The sequence below is a fragment of the Hemiscyllium ocellatum genome (assembly GCF_020745735.1).
Source record: "Hemiscyllium ocellatum isolate sHemOce1 chromosome 27 unlocalized genomic scaffold, sHemOce1.pat.X.cur. SUPER_27_unloc_27, whole genome shotgun sequence".
Taxonomy (NCBI): domain Eukaryota; kingdom Metazoa; phylum Chordata; class Chondrichthyes; order Orectolobiformes; family Hemiscylliidae; genus Hemiscyllium; species Hemiscyllium ocellatum.
Genome location: NW_026867495.1, coordinates 358,876 through 378,945, shown reverse-complemented (window position 1 = coordinate 378,945; position 20,070 = coordinate 358,876). Strand labels below are relative to the sequence as shown.

Genomic DNA, 20,070 nt, shown 5'->3' with positions numbered 1-20,070 from the left:
GGCAGAGTAGGTCTGACAGGACAAATGGCCTACTCCTGCTTTTATTACTATGGAACTATAACTCTGCATTTCCCATGGCTAACCCAGCTTCAGGATGATGAGGATTGTATCCTGAATATTGAGGGGTTAGTCAAATGGGAAGCTAGGTAAAGGTCTAGGGTTGGCACTGCTAACCAAAGCATTGATCACAGGGCAGTCTGGTGTCAGCTCAGATTTCAGGTCCTGATTTCTCTCTCCTCTGTTGATCTCCCTGTTCGCTAAGAATAAGATGTTCGTCTGTCAGCTCTGCTGGAGTTCTGCTGAAGCTTTGACACCCATTTTACACCATTTGGAACAATAAAACATCGAAGTCAATCGAGACCCAACCCACCATCTCAACCTGTCAACCATCCAGATACAGTGTTGTCAGAGCAGGGAATCAAACAAGAAAAAACAAAACAAAATTAGAAATAAATAGATACTTGTGCTTAATGTTTGTTCTAGTAATAAACCAGAATACGGTTCTCCCAGGTTTCTTATAGTGCCCTATTTTGAGGAATTTTGTCCCTTACATATACTATTAGTACCCAGCTATAAATTACAACAACATTTACCACCACAGAAATAAAGCATCTGTTATCTCAATGTCTGTGTGATATGCAGCACAGAAATAGACTTTTTATTTCTCTCGTGCGTGTGTGTGTAGACACAAGTTCATGGCAGTGAATTTGTGTTTGCAGCATTATATTTGCCGATACGTTCTGTTTTGCTCCTAAAATGAACAATCTCCAGGCAATCAATACATGTAGTATTATGTAAATTCAACTTTGAAAATAGAACCAGCCTGACTCAAGGTTAGGATAGACAGGCTCTGATCTCACACCTTTCATGCATTGTCTGAGCTGAAATAGCATCGTAGAGATGTACAGCACAGAAACAGGCCCTGCGATCCAACTTGACCATGCTGACTAGATATCCCAACCTATCTAGTCCCACCTTCCCATACCCAGCCCATATCCCTCCAAACCCTTGCTATTCATATATTCCATCCAGATCCCTTTCAAAAGTTGCAATTGTACTAGCCTCCACCTCTTCCTCTTGCAGCTCATTCCGTACACGTACCACCCTCTTCGTGAAAAGGTTGCCCTTAGGTCTCTTTTATATCTTTCCCCTCTCACCCTAAACCTATGCCTTCGAGTTCTGCCCTCCGGTTCGGGTGGATTAGTCAGAGGGTGAATGTAGAGGAATGGGTGTGGACTCGTTGGGCCGAATTGCTTGATTCCACACAATGGGGATTTGTTGAAGGGAAGAGATTTTCCCAACTGTGCAGGGCAGCGCAGGTCCTGAGGTGACCGTCTGGAGCGGGCGTAATGCGGGTCAGTCTGACACCAACCGCAGCAGGCGCAGTGAGGGCCAGCCGGACGCCGGCCATCTGGAGTAGGCACAGTGAGGGCCAGCGGGATGCCGTCCGTCCGGAGCAGGCGCAGTAAGGGTCAGCCGGATGCTGCCGTCCCTCCGGAGCAGGCGTATTGCAGGTCAGTCGGATGCCGGCCATCTGGAGCAGGCGTAATGTGGGTCAGTCGCACGCCGGCATCCGGAGCCGGTGCAGTGCGGGGGCTGAGTGTTGGCCTGGGTCCGCCCTTGTGAATCATTATTGATGTCACAACGCGGAAGTGACCCTGTCAGTTTCAGAGTGAAACTCTTTCAGTCTGGGCAACTCTTCATCCTGGGGGCGAGAGAGAGAAGGGAGGGACATTTGTTCACTTGAGCAACTGGAGTGAATCCAGGGAGGGAGCAAACTCAGGTGTGAATCTTAATTACCCGGGTGAGTGAAGATGGAAGTATAGGATGGGGTTGTTTTCCCTCGTGCGGCAGAGTCTGAGGGGTGACCTTATAGACTTGTATAAAATCATCAGTGATGTGGATCGGGTAAATAGACAACGTCTTTTACGTGGGATGGGGAGTCCAGGACGAGATACGACCAAGGTTTAGGGTGGGGTGGGTGGGGTGGACATTTAAAAGCATAAGAAGGGGCACATTTTTCACACAGAGCCTGGTGCATGTTTGGAATGAGCTGCCAGAGGAAGTGATGGAGGTTGGTACAATTCCAGCATGTAAAAGACATCTGGATGGGTGTATGAATAGAAAGGGTTCAGAGGCATATGAGCCAAGTGCTGGCAAATGCAACTCAATTAATTTAGGATATCTGGAAGACTTTGGCTGAAGGGTCTGTTTCTGTGTTGTATATCTCTATGACTCTGGCTTGCCACTAAAGTTTGCCACATCTGCATGTTCAGTTTCTCTCTGGTGTCAGTGTTAATGCCTTGATGTCTCATTTTGTTCCCTTCTTCCTGGGGGCGTTAACCATTTTGTGTCTGGTTGTTCCTCATGAAGCTGCATGGCGGGTTCACCCTGAATTAACATTTTTGTTTGCTTCCCAAAATTAGACCTGCTCACTCTCAGCAGCATCCCAATGTTGTGGAAGATAGTAACTTTCAGGTGGAGTCATCCAAACTTCAGAGAGATGTCAGTCTTGATATTTTTGCTTCTCTGCCCCTGTAAGATCCTGAATCCGTACCTTCAGGAGAATTAGTTAGAATGGAGTGAGAACAGAGGGAGAGAGTGGGATGGTGCTTTCAATTTTGTGGAATAACAAAAGAAAAGAATATTCTGCAGAAAGTAGAATTGCTTGTTCTGAGTTTCTACTCTGGACTGACAGTGATGACATTTGTAATCTCTTTTCACAGAGTATTTGAAGATAGAAGTTTCAAATCAACAGATGAAGGACTTATGCCCAAAACATCAACGCTCCTGCTCCTCAGATGCTGCCTGACCTGATGTGCTTTTCCAGCACACTTCTCGACTCACTGTACAGCATCTGCAATCCTCGCTTTGACATCAATATCTGACAGTCACTCAATCCATCAGGACCTCAGCTATTTTCAACTTAGATTCTGTGAGAAGGAGCAAAGCTTTTTGGTTCCTGTTTCAGTACATTTTCAGCATCAGTGGAACTGGATGAGGGACCCTACTGTTGAACCGCAATGAGTGTGGAGCATGGATGAGTGATACGGCCTGGAACGAGGAATTCACGGCGGGGAGGGGCTATACACGTGTTTGTGTGCAACTGAAGCTTTGGCCATGGAGAATTCCGAGGAATCTCGCCCTGTGGAGAAACCGTGGAAGTGTGGCGACTGTGGAAAAGGCTTCCGTGTCCCGTCTGCCCTGGAGATTCATCAGCGCAGTCACACCAGGGAGAGGCCATTCTCCTGCACGGAGTGCAGGAAGGGTTTTACCCAGGCCTCCACCCTGCTGAGGCACCAGCAGGTCCACACGGGGGAAAGGCCATTCTCCTGCCCCGAGTGCAGGAAGGGCTTTACCCAGGCCTCCTCCATGCTGAGGCACCAGCGGCGCCACACAGGGGAGAGGCCATTCAGGTGCCCCGAGTGTGGGAAGGGCTTTACCCGGGCCTCCATCCTGCTGACTCACCAGCGGGTCCACACAGGAGAGAGGCCATTTCCCTGTCCCAAATGCAGGAAGGCCTTCAGCAATTCCTCCCACCTTCTGACCCACCGGCGAGTCCACACGCGGGAGAGGCCCTTCAGCTGTCCCGAGTGTGGGAAGAGATTCAGTCAAGTGGGCACCTTGCGGAAGCACCAGCTGCTCCACGCCGGGGAGAGGCCCTTCAGCTGCCCCGAGTGCTGGAAAGCTTACAGCGATTCCTCTGCCCTGCTGAGGCATCAGCTGGTCCACACGGGGGAGTGGCCTTTCAGGTGCCCCGAGTGCGTGAAGGGCTTTAGCGATTCCTCTAATCTCCAGACCCACCGGCAGGTCCACACGGGGGAGAGGCCCTTCAGTTGTCCCGAGTGCGGGAAGGCCTTCAGCGATTCCTCTAATCTTCAGACCCACCGGCGGGTTCACACGGGGGATAGGCCCTTCAGTTGCCTCAAGTGCAGGAAGGCCTTCAACTCCTCCTCCCTCCTGCGGAGGCACCAGCGAGTTCATTTGCTATCACAGGGGGTTGAAGGAACGACGGCCTAGTGCCATTATCAACTGGACTCACAACACAGTTCCGGCAAATCCTGCCGCTGAAGATGGCGGAATTGGAATTCGGTCAGAAACCTGGAGTTCAGTATTTACGATGAAACCATTTGTGGGGGCGAAGAAAACCAAAATTCAGGAATTCCTGAAGAAGGACTCATGTCCGAAACGTTGACTCTCCTGCTCCTTCTAGCCTGACTAGCTTCACTTTTCCAGCAACACGTTTTCAGCTCTGGTCTCCAGCATCTGCAGTCCTCACTTTCTCCAGTTACAAAGGGATAACTAGGTGCTGACCAATAGTAAAGAAAGTGGGAGGAAGTGTGTGGGTTTTGACCTTGAGCTGTTTAAAAAAAAATCAATTACTTTTTCTATGCCATTTTGCTGAGGGGATCTGAAGCTGTAACAAACTTGGGTCACAATAAAGGTTACCTGAACTTACCGTCGGGCTCAGACTCACATTGAAAGCTGTGAGCTCCAAGTGGTTTTTGTTTAAAAGCTGCTCATTTCTTTCAGCTTCCTGCACTAAGTTTCCAATGTCGTGTATCAGATGGAGCAGTGAATGAGGAGCTTATATCATTAGAAACTGTAAATTTTTCAGGAGTACTGCATCATTTCATCAGCATTGAAACTTTTACTGGCAGCACTGGGAGATGTGGGGATGTGTTCGCTAGAAACTGTTTTGAGGAGCTGGTCTAGGACTGGGGTGGATAAAGTTAAAAATCACGTAACACCAGGTTATAGTCCAGCACATTTATTTTGAAGCACTAGCTTTCGGAGCGCTGCTCCTTCATCAGGTAGCTGTTGAGCAGGATCACAACACACAGATTTTATAGCAAAGGATCACAGTGTCATGCAACTGATCAGATATATTGAACAAACATAGATTGCTGTTAAGTCTTTCATCTTTTCGAATGGGTTGCAGGTTTCCTTAAAAGAAATTCTGAGATTTATATATTAAGTTACAATCTCATGATGACTTAAGGTTTTATAAAAATAGGTGATGTCTCAGCTCAGACAATGCATGGCAGGTGTGAGGTTTGAGTCTGTCTGTATCCCAATCTTGAATCAGACTGGTATCATTTCTAAAGTAGGAATTTATAAAATACTACATGGATTGACTGCCTGCATTAACTGTATGCAGATTGTGTGCTTTTTGAGCGAAATTGCATGTATCTGCAAATGCAAATTCACCCCATGGATTTTATATATATCTGTGTATGTGTGCATGTGACCTTGTGCATCAGAGTGCGCATACCATGCTTTGTAAAGTGTGGGTGTGTTGGAGTATAAGCCTCAGGAGTTGAGTGTTGGGGTGTGTGTATGTCCGACAGTGTGTGTTTGAGAGGTATGGATAAAAGTGACAGCTTGCATTTTGCTAAAACAAAGAAGTGCAGGACTTGTACAGTTAATGGGAGAGCCCTGGGTTGTAGTGTAGAACAGAGAGATCTGGGGGTGTTCAGGTACACAAGTAGTTTGAAAGTTACATCATTGGCAGACTGGGTGGTTAAGAAGGCATTTAGCACACTTGCCTTCATTGTTCACACCATTGAGTATAGGAGTTGGGACATAATGTTGAGGCTATACAAGATGATGGTGAGGCCACTATTGGAGTACTGAGTACAGTTTGTCCTGTTATAGGAAGAATACTATTGGAGAGGGTTCGGAAAAGATTTGCCAGGACTGGAGGGTTTGAGTTATAAGGAGAGGCTCAGACTTCTTTCACTAGAGCAGAGGAGGTTGAGGGGTGATCTTTTTGAGATATATAAAATCATGAGAGGGGTAGTAAAGTGATTAGCACAAACTAGTGAGGCGCACATGTTGATATGTCAAGCTACTTGGGGGGGGGGGGGGTGCGGCATGGCAGTGGTCATTGTGGCTCTATCTTTTTTTCTCCCATTGGCCTTTGGACAGTTAGAAACTGTCAGTAACTCCATCTCCACAGAGTCTACTACGCGTGCTCCTCGGTGTCAACAAAAAAAACCGCGCATGCTTGTAGCTGTCCGCAAAAACGGCGCTACATTGTTTTGATGGACCAATGATGAGTACTACAGGACCAGTAGGAGTCTAGTCTTCTTGTTAATCACAGCCTCTCTATTGTCTGAAGGTGTACCATTAGCTTCTCAAGCTGCTGCTGCTGCTTCTCTCTATGAATGAAGATTGAGATTTACCACAGACTGGAACTTCTCTGTCCAACATCTGAGAGCACAGCGATCTCTCTTCTCTCCCCCTCTTCTATTCTCTTTTTTTGACTTGAAGCAACTGAAAGCAAAGGGAGGGAATCCAGGGAGGGGACATACTGGAAAAGTTGGTCCAGGTCTGTGTCTCAATTGGCAAACACATGACAAATGCATTACCTCAGTGTGAAGTTATAGCTGGTGTTGTGGAAAAAGAAAACAGCACAAAGCATTGTTTAAATGAACATCTATTGGGATGTGGAGTAAAGTGAGGACGGCAGACGCTGGAGATCAGAGTCAAAAAATGTGGCACTGGAAGCACAGCAGGTGAGACAGCATCCGAGGAGCAGGAGAGTTGATGTATCAGGCACAAGCCCTTCATCAGGAATGATGTGTGGATGGACAAAGAGGTCTCAGCGTTTTTTCACACCAGGAGGAATTGAGGTCTGCAGATGCTGGAGATCAGAATTGAGAGTGTTGCTGGAAAAGCACAGCTGTTCAGGCAGCATCAGAGAAGCAGAAGAATCGACATTTTGGGCTGATTCTCCTGCTTCTCGGATGCTGCTTGACCTGCTGTGCTTTTCCAGCAACACGTTCTTCCACACCAATCAATGGCAGTTGTCAGACAGGTGCAGCAAGCAATGAGTAAGACAAGCAGTATATTGTTGAGCCACGGGGTGGTTGGTTCGGGCATCCCAGAGGTGTTCCCTGAAGCGTTCCGCAAGTAGCCGGCCCGTCTCCCCAATATAGAGGAGGCCACATCGGGTGCAGCGGATGCACGCCCGAACCAACCAACCCAACCACCCCGTGGCTCAACACTTTAACTCCCCCTCCCATTCCACCAAGGACATGCAGGTCCTTGGACTCCTCCATCGCCAGAACATAACAACACGACGGTTGGAGGAAGAGCGCCTCATCTTCCGCCTGGGAACCCTCCAACCACAACGGATGAACTCAGATTTCTCCAGTTTCCTTATTTCCCCACCCCCCCACCTTGTCTCAGTCGATTTCTTCTAACTCAGCACCGCTCTCCTAACCTGCAATTTTCTTCCTGACCTCTCCGCCCCCACCCCACTCCAGCCTATCACCCTCACCTTGACCTCCTTCCACCTATCACATCTCCATCGCCCCTCCCCCAAGTCCCTCCTCCCTACCTTTTATCTTAGCCTGCTGGACACATTTTCCTCATTCCCGATGAAGGGCCTTTGCCCGAAACGTCGAATTTCCTGTTCCTTGGATGCTGCCTGACCTGCTGTGCTTTAACCAGCAACACATTTTCAGCTCTGATCTCCAGCATCTGCAGACCTCACTTTTTACTCGAAGATTCTTAAGCAGGCAGCCCCACACCATAACTTTGCAATTTGTTTCGGTAAGTGTACAGTAAAAATTACCTGGAGTAAGTTTGCTTGGTTGATGACTAGATTTTAAAACAGACAACTATTCATAAACTTACATAATTAAACACAAAGATCAGAATAAAGAGCGCCTCCAGAGCTCAGCCTATCCAACTAGAACTTAATTATGCTGTTTGAATATATACAACAGTCCCAATAAGCAAACTCAATCTGAAAATCGGTATAAATAGAACACATGCCTACAGATTGAAGTTGAGAGACAGGAGAGAGAGAGAGGGTGTTTCCACACAGCTCCCTGTTGAACTTCCAATCAGTTCAAGATGAACTATAACTGCTCAGCTCAGCACAAGAGCTGACTACGCCCCTTTTTTAAATTCAGGTCACTTCTAAAATATGACCACTTTGGCCTGAAATCTCATCAGTTTACATATAAACAAAAGGCCTCAAAATCCTTTTCATCTCTGTACCAAAGCAGACTGATCGGAGATTGACCCAGTTTATTATCGCTCTGGAAAAAAAAATCAAAGACACAGTCTCCTTGAGCCAAGGAACATCTTTCAAGAAAAAAAGGTACTAGCTTTGTGACCCCTGTTAATCAGCATGAACCAGACACTTCAGGATGAGATGGGATTAGGTTCAAAGTGAGAATGGAGGGAGAGTGAGAGGATATGGGGCCTCTGGAAGGTAGGATAAAATGGCTGAAGGAGCTGCACAAGATGGCTTCTGCATTGTTACGTGACGAGCTGCTGTTTGTGTCTATAGCTGTATAAATAACTACTAAAACCACTAGAATGCAGAAGTAGACCGATGAGAAAGTACTAACCACACTCTGCAAGCCCTTTGTATCTCAAGATAAAGATGACCTAACCTTTATGACTTAACTTGTTTACCAATTATCATAAGAGTCAGATATGTACAGCATGGAAACAGACCCTTCAGTCCAACCCATCCATGCCGACCTGATCTCTCAACACAATCGAGTCCCACCTACCAGCACCCAGCCCATATCCCTCCAAACCTTTCCTATTCATCCAAATGCCTTTTAAATGTTACAATTTATCAGCCTCCACCACTTCCTCTGGTAGTTCATTCCATACACGTACCACCCTGTGTGAAAAGGTTGCCCCTTAGGTCTCATTTATATCTTGATGAAGGGCTTATGCTCGAAACGTCGAATTCTCTATGCCTGAGATGCTGCCTGGCCTGCTGTGCTTTGACCAGCAACACATTTTCAGCTGTGATCTCCAGCATCTGCTGACCTCATTTTTTACTCATTTATATCTTTCCCATCTCACCCTAAACCTACGCCCTCTAGTTTTGGTCTCCCCGACCACAGGGAAAAGACTGTCTATTAATTCTATCCATGCCCCTCATGATTTTGTAAACCTCTATAAGGTCACCCCTCAACCTCCGATGCTCCAGGGAAAACAGCCCCAGCCTGCTAACCTCTCCCTATAGCTCAAATCCTCCAACCCTGGTAACACCCTTGTAAATCTTCTCTGGATCCTTTCAAGTTTCACAACATCTTCCCTATAGGAAAGAGACCAGAATTGCATGCAATATTCCAACAGTGGCCTAACCAATATCCTGTACAGCTGCAACATGACCTTGGAGTGTGGAACCTGAAACAGCCTGGAAAGAGGAATTCATGGCATGAAGTTGCTATACACTCACTCACTTGTGTGCGGCTAAAGCTTTGGCCATGGAGAAACCAGAGGAATCCTGCCCCATGGAGAAACCATGGAAGTGTGGAGACTGCGGGAAAGGCTGTTCCGCTGCACAGAGTGCGGGAAGACCTTCAGCGAGTTATTCGTTCTGCTGAGGCACCAGTGGGTCCACGCCAGGGAGAGGCCTTCCACTGCTCAGAGTGCGGTAAGGGCTTTACCCATGCCTGTGCCCTGCCGACCCACAGCAATACGATTGACTCAATACTGCCACATCTGGGCAAACAAGTGGGAAGAAACTGACTTAGATGCAGTGTATGGGGTGAAATTGCTGAATGAGGCAACACCTCCACTGGGTTACGGCTGTACCAAGGATCCAATTACAAAGGGACAACTCGGTGGCGACCAATAGTAAAGAAAGTGGAGTGGGGAGTGTGTGAGCTTTGACCTTGAGCTGTTTAAAAAACAGCGATCTTTTCTGTGCCTTTTTGCTGAGGGGATCTGAAGCTGTAACAAAGTTGGGTCGCAAGAAAGGTTACCTGAACTTATCGCCGGGCTCAGACTCTCATTGAAAGCTTTGAACTCCAAGAGGATTTGTTTTAAAGCTGCTCCTTTCTTTCAGCCTCCTGCACGGAGTTTCCAATGTCATGTATCAGCAGAAGCAGTAAGTGAGTAGCTAGTATTGTTTGAAATTCTAAGTTTTTCAGGAGTGCAGAGTCGTTCGCTTCATCAGCATTGTAATGTTTCCTGGCAGCACCAGGAGGTGTGGGCTGTGTTCACTAAAAATGTGGAGGTGCCGGTTTTGGACTGGGGTGGGTAAAGTTAAAAATCACACAACACCAGGTTACAGTCCAACAGGTTTATTTGGAAGCACTAGCTTTTGGAGTGCTGCTCCTTCATCGGGGAGCTGTGGTGCATGATCATAAGACAGAGATTTTATAGCAAAAGATCACAGTGTCATGCAACTGGTAGGATATATTGAACAACCCTAGGTTGCTATTCAGTCTTTCCTCTTTTAAAACGGGTTGTAGGTTTCAGATCATTAACGTGTAAATCCCAGAACATAGAGTCATAGAGATGTACAGCATGGAAACAGACCCTTCGATCCAATTTGTCCATACCGACCAGATATCCTAACCAAATCGAGTCCCACTTGCCAGCACCTGGCCCATATCCCACCAAACCCTTCCTATTCATATACCACCCAAATGCCTCTTAAATGTTGCAATTGTACTAGCCTCCACTACATCCTCTGGCAGCTCATTCCATACACATATCACCCTCTGCATGAAAAAGTTGCCCCTTAGGTCTCTTTTATATCTTTCCCCTCTCACCCTAAACCTATGCCCTCGAGATTTGGACATTCTGACCCCAGGGAAAAGACTTAGTCTATTTATCCTATCCATGCCCTCAATTTCTATAAGGTCACCCCTCAACCTCCGACTCTCCAGGGAAAACAGCCCCAGCCTGTTCAGCCTCTCCCCATAGCTCAAATCCACCAACTTTGGCAACATCCTTGTAAATCTTTTCTGAACCCTTTCAAGTTTCACATCTTCCCGATAGGAAGGAGACCAGAATTGCACGCAATATTCCAACAATGCCCTAACAATGTCCTGTACAGCCGCAACATGACCTCACAACTCCTGTACTCAATACTCTGACCAATAAAAGAAAGCATACCAAAAGCTCTCTTCACTATCCTATCTACCTGCAACTCCACTTTCAAGGAGCTATGAACCTGCACTCCGAGGTCTCTTTGTTCAGCAACACTCCCTAGGACCTTACCATTCAGTCTTTAGATCAGAGTGGTGCTGGAAAAGCACAGCAGGTCAGGTAGCATCCAAGGAACAGGAAAATCGACATTTCGGGCAAAAGCCCTTCATCAGGAATAGAGCTCTTTTCCAGCAACACTCTGATTGAAACTCTGGTTTCCAGCATCTGCAGTCCTCACTTTTGCCGAGTTGATCCTTACCATGAAGTGTATAAGTCCCGCTAAGATTTGCTTTCCCAAAATGCAGCACCTCACATTTATCTGAATTCAACTCCATCTGCCACTTCTCAGCCCATTGGCCCATCTGTTCAAGATCCTGTTGTAATCTGAGGTAACCCTCTTCTGCTGTACACTACACCCCCAATTTTGGAGTCATCTACAAACTTACTAACTGTTCCTCTTATGCTTGCATCCAAATCATTTATGTAAATGACAAAAAGTAGAGGACCCAGCACTGATCCTTGTGACACTCCACTGGTCACAGGCCTCCAGTTGGAAAAACAACCCTCCACCACCACCCTCCGTTTCCTACCTTTTGAGCTAGTTCTGTATCCAAATGGCTAGTTCTCCCTGTATTCCGTGAGATCTAACCTTGCTTATCAGTCTCCCATGAGCAACCTTGTCGAACGCCTTACTGAAGTCCATATACATCACATCTACCACTCTGTCCTAATCAATCTTCTTTGTTACTTCCTCAAAAAACCCAATCTGACTATCCCTAATCAGTCCTTGCCTTTCCAAATACATGTACATCCTGTCCCTCAGGATTCCCTCCAACAACTTGCCCACCACCGAGTTCAGGCTCACTGGTCTATAGTTTGCTGGCTTGTCCTTACCACCCTTCTTAAACAGTGGCAACATTGGCTAACAGCACCTATCCTGTTGATTATCAATGATACAAATATCTCAGCAAGAGGCCCAGCAATCACTTCTCTAGCTTCCCACAGAGTTGAGGGTACACCTGATCAGATCCTGGGAATTTATCCACTTTTATGTGATTTCAAGACATGCAGCATTTCCTCCTCTGTAATATGGATATTTTGCAAGATGTCACCATCTATTTCCCTACAATCTATACCTTCCATTTCCTTTTCCACAGTAAATACGATGCAAAATACTAATTTAGTATCTCCCCCATTTTCTGGGGCTCCACACAAACACCGCCTTGCTGATGTTTGAGGGGCCCTATTCTCTCCCTAGTGACCCTTTTGTCCTTAATATGTATGTAAAAACTCTTTGGATTCTCCTTAATTCTACTTGCCAAAGCTATCTCGTGTCCACTTTTTGCCCTCCTGATTTTCCACTTAAGTATACTCCTACTTCCTTCATACTCTAAGGATTCACTATACACAACGTATGCTTCCTTTTTCTTAACCAAACCCTCAATTTCTTTCGTCATCCAGCATTCCTTTCACCCTAACAGGAATATACTCTCTCTGGATTCTCTTTACCTCATTTCTGAAGGCTTCCCATTTTCCAGCCATCCCTTTACCTGCGAACATCTGCCCCCAGTCAGCTTTCAAAAATTCTTGCCTAATACCGTCACAGTTGGCCTTTCTCCAATTTACAATCTATTCGATCCTTTTCCATCATTATTTTAAATCTAATAGAATTATGGTCGCTGGCTCCAAAGTGCTCCCCCACTAACACCTCAGTCATCTGCCCTGCCTCATTTCCCAAGAGTAAGTCAAGTTTTGCACCTCCTCTAGTAGGTACATCTGCATACTGAATCAGAAAATTGTCTTGTACACACTTGACAAATTCCTCTCCATCTAAACACTTAACATGATGGCAGTCCCAGTCTATGTTTGGAAAGTTAAAATCCCCTATTATTACCACCCTATTTTTCTTAACAGATAAATAAGATCTGCTTACAAGTTTGTTTCTCAATTTCCCTCTGACTATTAGGGGGTCTATAATACAATCCCAATTAGGTTATCATCCCTTTCTTATTTCTCAGTTCCACCCAAATAACTTCCCTGGATATATTTCTGGTAATATCCTCGCTGTAATGCTATCCCTTATCAAAAATGCCACCCCCTACCACCGCCCCCCTCCTCTCTTGCCTCCGCTCCTATCCTTCCAATATGCAAACATTTTCACGCACCGGTTCAAACAAGACGACTTCTCTACGCAGGGCCTCCAACCAACACTATACACCAGGTACATTGACGACATTTTCTTCTTCTGGACGCATGGAGAGGAGTCACGGAAAAAGCTATACAGTGATATCAACATGTTCCATCCCACCATCAAACTCATCTTGGACTATTCTCTACTATCTGTCTCATTCTTGGACACCTGCATCTCCGTCAAGGATGGGCAGCAACTCAGCACCACACACAACCTCAAAACCACGCATAACCTCACGATGCTACACTTCTCCAGCTTCCACCCAAAACAGCCATCCCCTTATGGACAAGCCCTATGCACACACAGGATCTGTTCAGATGAGGAAGAATGTGATGGGCGCTTAGAAGTATTCAGGGAGGCTCAACTCATTGACCGTCGGTTCCAACATGCCACGGTGAACCATGGGAAATGCAGGGTTATAGTTTCATAATAATAGAAGCAAGAGTAGGCCATTTGGCTCGTCCAGTCCACTCCGCCATTTATTAAGATCATGGCTGATTTATCCATCGTCTCAGCTCCTCTTCCCTGCATTGTCCCAACTACCCTTAAGTCCCCAACCATGCAAAACCTATCCAACCGTGTTTTCAATATACTTAATGAAGCTGCCTCTACTGCTTCCATGGGCAAAGAATTCCATAGATTCATGACTCTCTGGGAATAGTGGTTCCTCCTAATGTCTGTCCTAAATCTACTCCCCCTAATCTTGAGACCTGGTCTCATCCACCAACAGAAATGTGTGGATACGATAGGGCTGCATTCCACAGTGCAATGAATTCCCATCTCCCACCAAGATCCCAGATGTACTCAGTTGCAGTCTCACAATTGAAAGATTTTACTGTAACTTCTGCTCCCAGTAAGGACAAAAAGAGTCCATTTTTCATAACCACATTTCTCCTTTCACCGAAGACGATTAGAATCATACAGCATGGAAACAGACCCTTCCGTCCATCTCGTCCATATCGACAGATATCCAAAATTAATTTCGTCTCATTTGCTAGCATTTGGACCACATCCCTCTGAACCCTTTCTATTCAAGTACTCAGCCAGATGCCTTTTAAATGTTGTAATTATACCAACCTCCTACACTTCCCCTGTTAGTTTGTTCCATACATGCACCACCCTCTGCATGAAAAAAAATGCCTCTCAGGTCCCTTTCCTCACCCACCTTAAACCTATGCCCCTCTTGTTCTGGACTCCCCTACCCTGGGAACAAACCTTGCCTATTCACCCTATCCATGCCCTTGAGAAACTTCTAAGGTCAGCTCAGCCTTTAATGCTCCAGGGAAAACATTCCTGGCCGACTCAGCCTCTCCCGGTAGCTCAAACTCACCAACTCTGGCAACAGCCTTGTAACTCTTTCAAAATCCTTTCAAACGTTTTACAACATCTTTCCTATGGTAGAGAGACCAGAACTGTGTACAGTATTCCAAAAATGACCTCCTGTACTGCCTCAGCATAACCTCCCAACTCCGATACTCAATCCACTGACCAATAAAGCATACCAAACACGTTCTTCACTACCATCTCTACTTGTGACTCCACTATCAAGGAAAGGAACCTACACTTCCTGTCTCTTGGTTCAGGAACACTCCCCAGGACCTGACCATTTAGTGTATACATCCTGTCCCAATTTGCCTTTCCAAAATGCAACACCTAATTTCTCTAAATTAAACTCCATCTACCATTCCTCAGCCCCTTGGCCTACCTGATAAATTATAATTCATAGTAAACTCTCTTTCCTCTCTTATTCCTGAGAAGCTGAAAATCTCCATCCCACACACTGTCCCTCCATGTTTACTTTGCTGAACCTCATCTTGAAGGGTCTGGATCATTCCGATGAACAGGCCCACACTCAGGAGGATCTCATTGAAACATACAGAATACTGAACAGCATGGCCAGAGTGGACATTGGGAAGATGTTTCCACTGGTAGGAGAGACTAGGACTCGATGGCACAGCCTTCGAGTAACGGGAAAACCTTTCAGAATAGAGGCAAGGAGAAACTTCATCAGCCAGAGAGCGGTGAATCTATGGAATTCATTGCCACAGAAGGCTGTGGAGGACAAGTCACTGAGAAAATTTAAGACTGCGACAGATCGGTTCTTGAGTATCAAGGGGATTGAGCGTTACAGGGAGAAAGTGGAAGAATGGGCTTGAGAAACTCATCAGCCATGATTAAATGTTGGAGCAGAGCTGATGGGCAGAATGGCATTATTTCTGCTCCTACGTCTTGTGGTCTGTTGATATCCTGGACACAGTGTCAGAATTGGGAGCAGGAGTAGGTCATTTGGTCTTTCGAGCTTGGACCAGCATTGAACAGAACATAACTGGATATGAATCTACCTCCATCTCGGTGGATAGGCTGAGACACTTCACTGGAAGAAAGTGAAGGCTGCAGATGCTGGAGATCGGAGTCCAGAGTGCGGTGCTAGAAAAACACAGGTCAGGCAGCATCTGAAAAGCAGGAAAATCGATGGCTCGGGCATAAGTCCTTCATCAGAGTTTATGCACAAAACGTAGATTTTCCTGCTGCTCGGATGCTGCCTGACCTTCTGTATTTTTTCCAGCACCACACTCATTTTCACTGGACCACAGGAGATCAAGAAGTGACCTTATAGAGGTTTATAAAAATCATGAAGGGGATAGATGAGGTGAAAGGCGGGGGTCCTTTCCCTTGGGTGGGGGTTTCAAGATTAGAGAGCAAATTTTGAAGGTGAGAGGAGAAAGGTTTAAAAAGTAATGAGGGGCATGATTTTTTTTTAACAGAGTGGTTTGTGTGGAATGAATGTTCAGAGGAAGTGGTGGATGCAGGTACAGTTACAATGTTTAAAAGGCATTTGGATAAGTACATGAATACGAAAGGTTGAGGGATATGGGCCAATCTAGGTGAGACTAGTTCAGTTTCAGTACATAGTCAGCATGGAGTAGTTGGACTGAAGTATCTGTTTCTGTGTTGTATGACTCTGTAACTGTTCTGTACTGACTTTAAAACCATTTTCTGCTTTCCCCCCATAAACATCCACTTCTTTGTTGTTCAAAGATCAGATGAACCTAGCCTTGAATATATTCAATGAGCCCCTAACTGCAGGAAGACATCCCCAATTCTGAACTCAATTCCTCTTGCTAAAATACCTCTTGCTTTGCTCATTGCTTGCTGCAACTTCTGACAACTGGCGTTCACTGGATGCTGAACCCCCTTTGTACATCCATACATCATTCCTGATGAAGGGCTCATGCCCAAAACGTGGACTGTCCTACTCCTCGGATGCTGCCTGACCTGCTGTGCTTTTCCAGCACCACACTTTGCTACTCTGATCTCTAGTATCTGCAGACCTCACCTTCTCCATATCCCAATTTGTCACCATTTAAACAATGCACCTCCTTTCTGTTTTTTTTCCACAGCAAAGGCTACAACTTAATATTGCAGTACTGCATTCGTCACGTGTTTGCCAATTGTGGTCTTCTCTACATCGAGGAGACCAAATGTAAATTTGAGGAATGGTCCACAGCTGAAGCCGCAGAGTCTCAATGGACCTCCCTGTCACCACCCATTTTAATTCCCATTCCCACTCCCTTTCTGACATAATCACCTTAGGCCTCCTGCAATGCCACAACGAACCAAACCGTAAATTAAAGGAACAACACCTCATCTTCCACCTGCGCAGCCAACAGCCCGGAAGCCTCAACATTGCATTTTCCAATTTAAAATAACCTCCCTTTCCATCCCCGACTCCCTTCCCAGTCCCTCCCATTCCACTTCTCCTTGCCACCCACTGATCAACCAGGTTGTACCCTCTACCTGTCTCCAGCTATCTCCACTTCACCACCCTGCCCCCAGCACAACCTTGTTCTGCATCTTCCCCTACACCCATCACCAGTCTGGAACAAGTGTTACAACTGAAACGTCAACTTCTCCACCTCCTGATGCTGCATGGCTTGCTGCATTCTTCCAGCCTCCTGCCAGTCTATTTTGCCAATTGAGACACAGACCTGGACCAACATTTCCTGAGTCTGCCCCTTCCCTGGATTTGTTCCCTCTCCTTTCGGTTGCTGCAAGTCAACAATTAAACCCCAGAATTAAAAATAAATAGAAAAAGGGGTGAGAAAAGAGTGTTGTACTCACAGATGTTAGACAGAGGAAGGAAGTTGCAGTCTGGGCTGAAGCTCAATCTTGATTCTGAGAGTGGAGCAGCAGCAGCTTCAGAAGGTCATGGTCCAGCTTCTGCTTTCAGACAGTAGAGGTGCTCTGATTGCCAAGAGGACAAGTCACCTTCAGGTCCTCCAGTGCTCCTTATCGGTCCATCAAAAGAAGATCTTGTACCTTTTCTGCTGACAGCAAGGAACATGCCCAATGTTTTGGTGACACCACTGAACACGCGCCCTGCAATATGCTAGTGTTACTGACAGATTTTAAGTGTCCAAATATCAAGAGGAGAAAAAGGGGTAGAGCCACAATTTTTTTTCCCCACATGGCTTGACATTTTATTGTTTTGGCATTTTGTCTGGCTGCTCAATCTCTGTGCTTTCCCCAGTGTAGGGGTGAAGTTCAGAACTAGAGGGCATAGGTTTAGGTTGAGAGCGGAAAGATGTAAAAGGTACCTAAGGGGCAACGTTTCCATGCAGAGTGTGGTGCGTGTATGAAAGGAGCTGCCAGAGGAAGTGGTGGAGGCTGATATCTTTTAAATGTTGTAATTGTATCTGGATGGGTATATGAATAGGAAGGGTTTAGAGGGATATGAGCCAAGTGCTGGCAAATGGGACTAGATTAATTTGGGATATCTCAGAGAAAGTGAGGACTGCAGATGCTGGAGATCAGAGTTGAGTGTTGGAACAGTACAGCATCCGAGGAGCAGGAGAATTGACATTTTCGGCATAAGCCCTTCAACAGGAATCTTTTCTGAGGATGTAGAATCTGGGTTGCAGTTCTGGGAAAAGTGAGGCTCTGAGCTTGGGCAGGACTGACTGCAGGTAAAAGTAGATGGCTGATAGTGTGGGGTGGAGGATCCAGAGAGAGAATCGTTGTTGAAGGTTTCGGATTTGTAGTGTGTACTGGGTATCCTGTTCAGGTCCAAACTAGGTTGGTCTGAATGTGATCCAGAGTCCATGTAGGATCAGATAGTTCTGTAGCCAAGCAATGAGAAAGGAGACATGGCTGTGGTAGTCAAATTACTCGAGGACATGGCTGAATAAATTCTGGGCAAAGGAGAGGACTTGGAGGTGGGGGGGGGGGGGGGGGGGGAGGTGTACTGAGAGAGAGGGACTCAGATCTCTGTAGACAGAGGAGGAGAACTTCTTCCAGGCAGGCATCCATTGAAGAGGCTTCGCAGTAATGTTGAAACCAACTAGGAGAAAGTGAGGACTGCAGATGCTGGAAATCAGAGGCGAGAGTGTAGTGCCATAAAAGCACAGCAGGTCAGGCAACACCCAAAGAACAGGAGAATCGACGTTTCGGGCATAAGCATTTCATTAGGAATCTTTTGATTCCTTTCAGGCATACGCCCGCCTGATGAAGGGCTTATGCCCGAAATATCGATTCGCCTGCTCCTCGGATGCTGCCTGACCTGCTGTGTTTTTCCAGCACTACACTGTCAACACTAATTTTGGATATCTGGTCAGCATGGACAGGTTGGACCAAAGGGTCTGTACAACTCTATGAGAAGCATACTTTGACAAATTACAAACTACTGTATGTCCTTGTTAACAAGGCTTAGTACACAACATACTTTACTAACCATTCTCAACAGGATCCTACCCCTTCAGTGACTGAGGAACATATACATGCTGGTGCATAATCTACCTCACCAGTACTTCCACTAGCCTAATCTCCTTCACTAGTATTTCCACACTACCCTAGGAAATTGCACAAGTAATAGCAAGAGTAAACAGCACAAGGATTAAAAAAACAGTGAGGGGTAAACAGCACAAGCGCCAGTAAAAGCAGATGGAAAGTGAGTGTAAAATGTGACTATGACAGGACAGGCCCCACATTCCTTCCCCTCCGTCCCCCCCACAACCTGCCTCACCTTTCACCTCCCGGGCCCAGTACCTTCCAGGTGGCCCCATAGTTGACACAGGGGCCGCCCCACGACCAGTAGAACTCCACCACCCAGGCGGCCGACCAGTTCCCAAACAGGCCCTTAACCCCATCCGCCTCCAGAATGGTCACCGGCTCCTGCCTGCTGTACAGCCGGCCGGTGTGGCCGTGACACAGCAGCTGCACCAGGAAGGCGGCGGTGACCAGTGACGGGGGTCTGCCCCGGGCCGCACAGCGCCATTTTCCTAACGGCCGCCGCTTCCCCGCTCGAGCGACTTCTCCTCCCAACCGCCTTCGCCCCCGCGTGACGTCTGCACGGGGGGATGGGCGGGGCCGGGGGAGCCTCACCGTCACCAAGCAACAGCCACCTCGCGCTACAACTGCTCATTCACAAAAACAAACTTTCCTGTCTCGCTCTGCAGCTGCAGGGGGGACACTGCCACGTTTCGAGGAGCCCTGTCTACATTGGGAAAGCTCACGGCTCCATTTAAACAGATATTTCTCCATAATAACGAAACGTCGTCATATCTAAAGGGGGAAACCTGTATCTTAAAGGGACATGGACATTTTCACGGGCTATTTCTGCAAATAAAGAGATTTAATGGACAAGAGCTCATGGGTCCACATTAAAATGCTTTAAACAACCTTTTTTTATTTCACTGCCTTCCCAGGATATAGAATTTCTCCCATCTGAAATTGTTTGCCCAGAAAATAATCCAGCAGGAATATGATTATGGAGCTATCAATAAAAATGTCTGATTTGGGTCACCCAACGTTATTAATGGAAGAACATTATCTCTTCAAGGTTCGATTTGCCCATCAAATTTCCTTGAATTTAAGGTGTTCCATTGTTGTTTCAATTATGATCCATTAAAAAGCAATATCCAGTCTCATCTGAGTGCAGAACCAACTCAACTGAC

General features: G+C 46.4%; 1 protein-coding gene across 1 annotated transcript in view; it reads left to right on the top strand.

The window, feature by feature from the left end:
- The first annotated feature begins 1,440 nt into the window (after positions 1–1,440).
- Positions 1,441–20,070, top strand: part of LOC132807920 (gastrula zinc finger protein XlCGF26.1-like) — a 54,388-nt gene continuing 35,758 nt past the window's right edge. Inside the window, exons 1-2 of the mRNA XM_060821843.1 lie at positions 1,441–1,545; positions 3,472–3,939. Coding sequence (XP_060677826.1) covers positions 1,441–1,545; positions 3,472–3,939 — 573 coding nt within the window. The remainder of the gene's footprint in view (positions 1,546–3,471; positions 3,940–20,070) is intronic.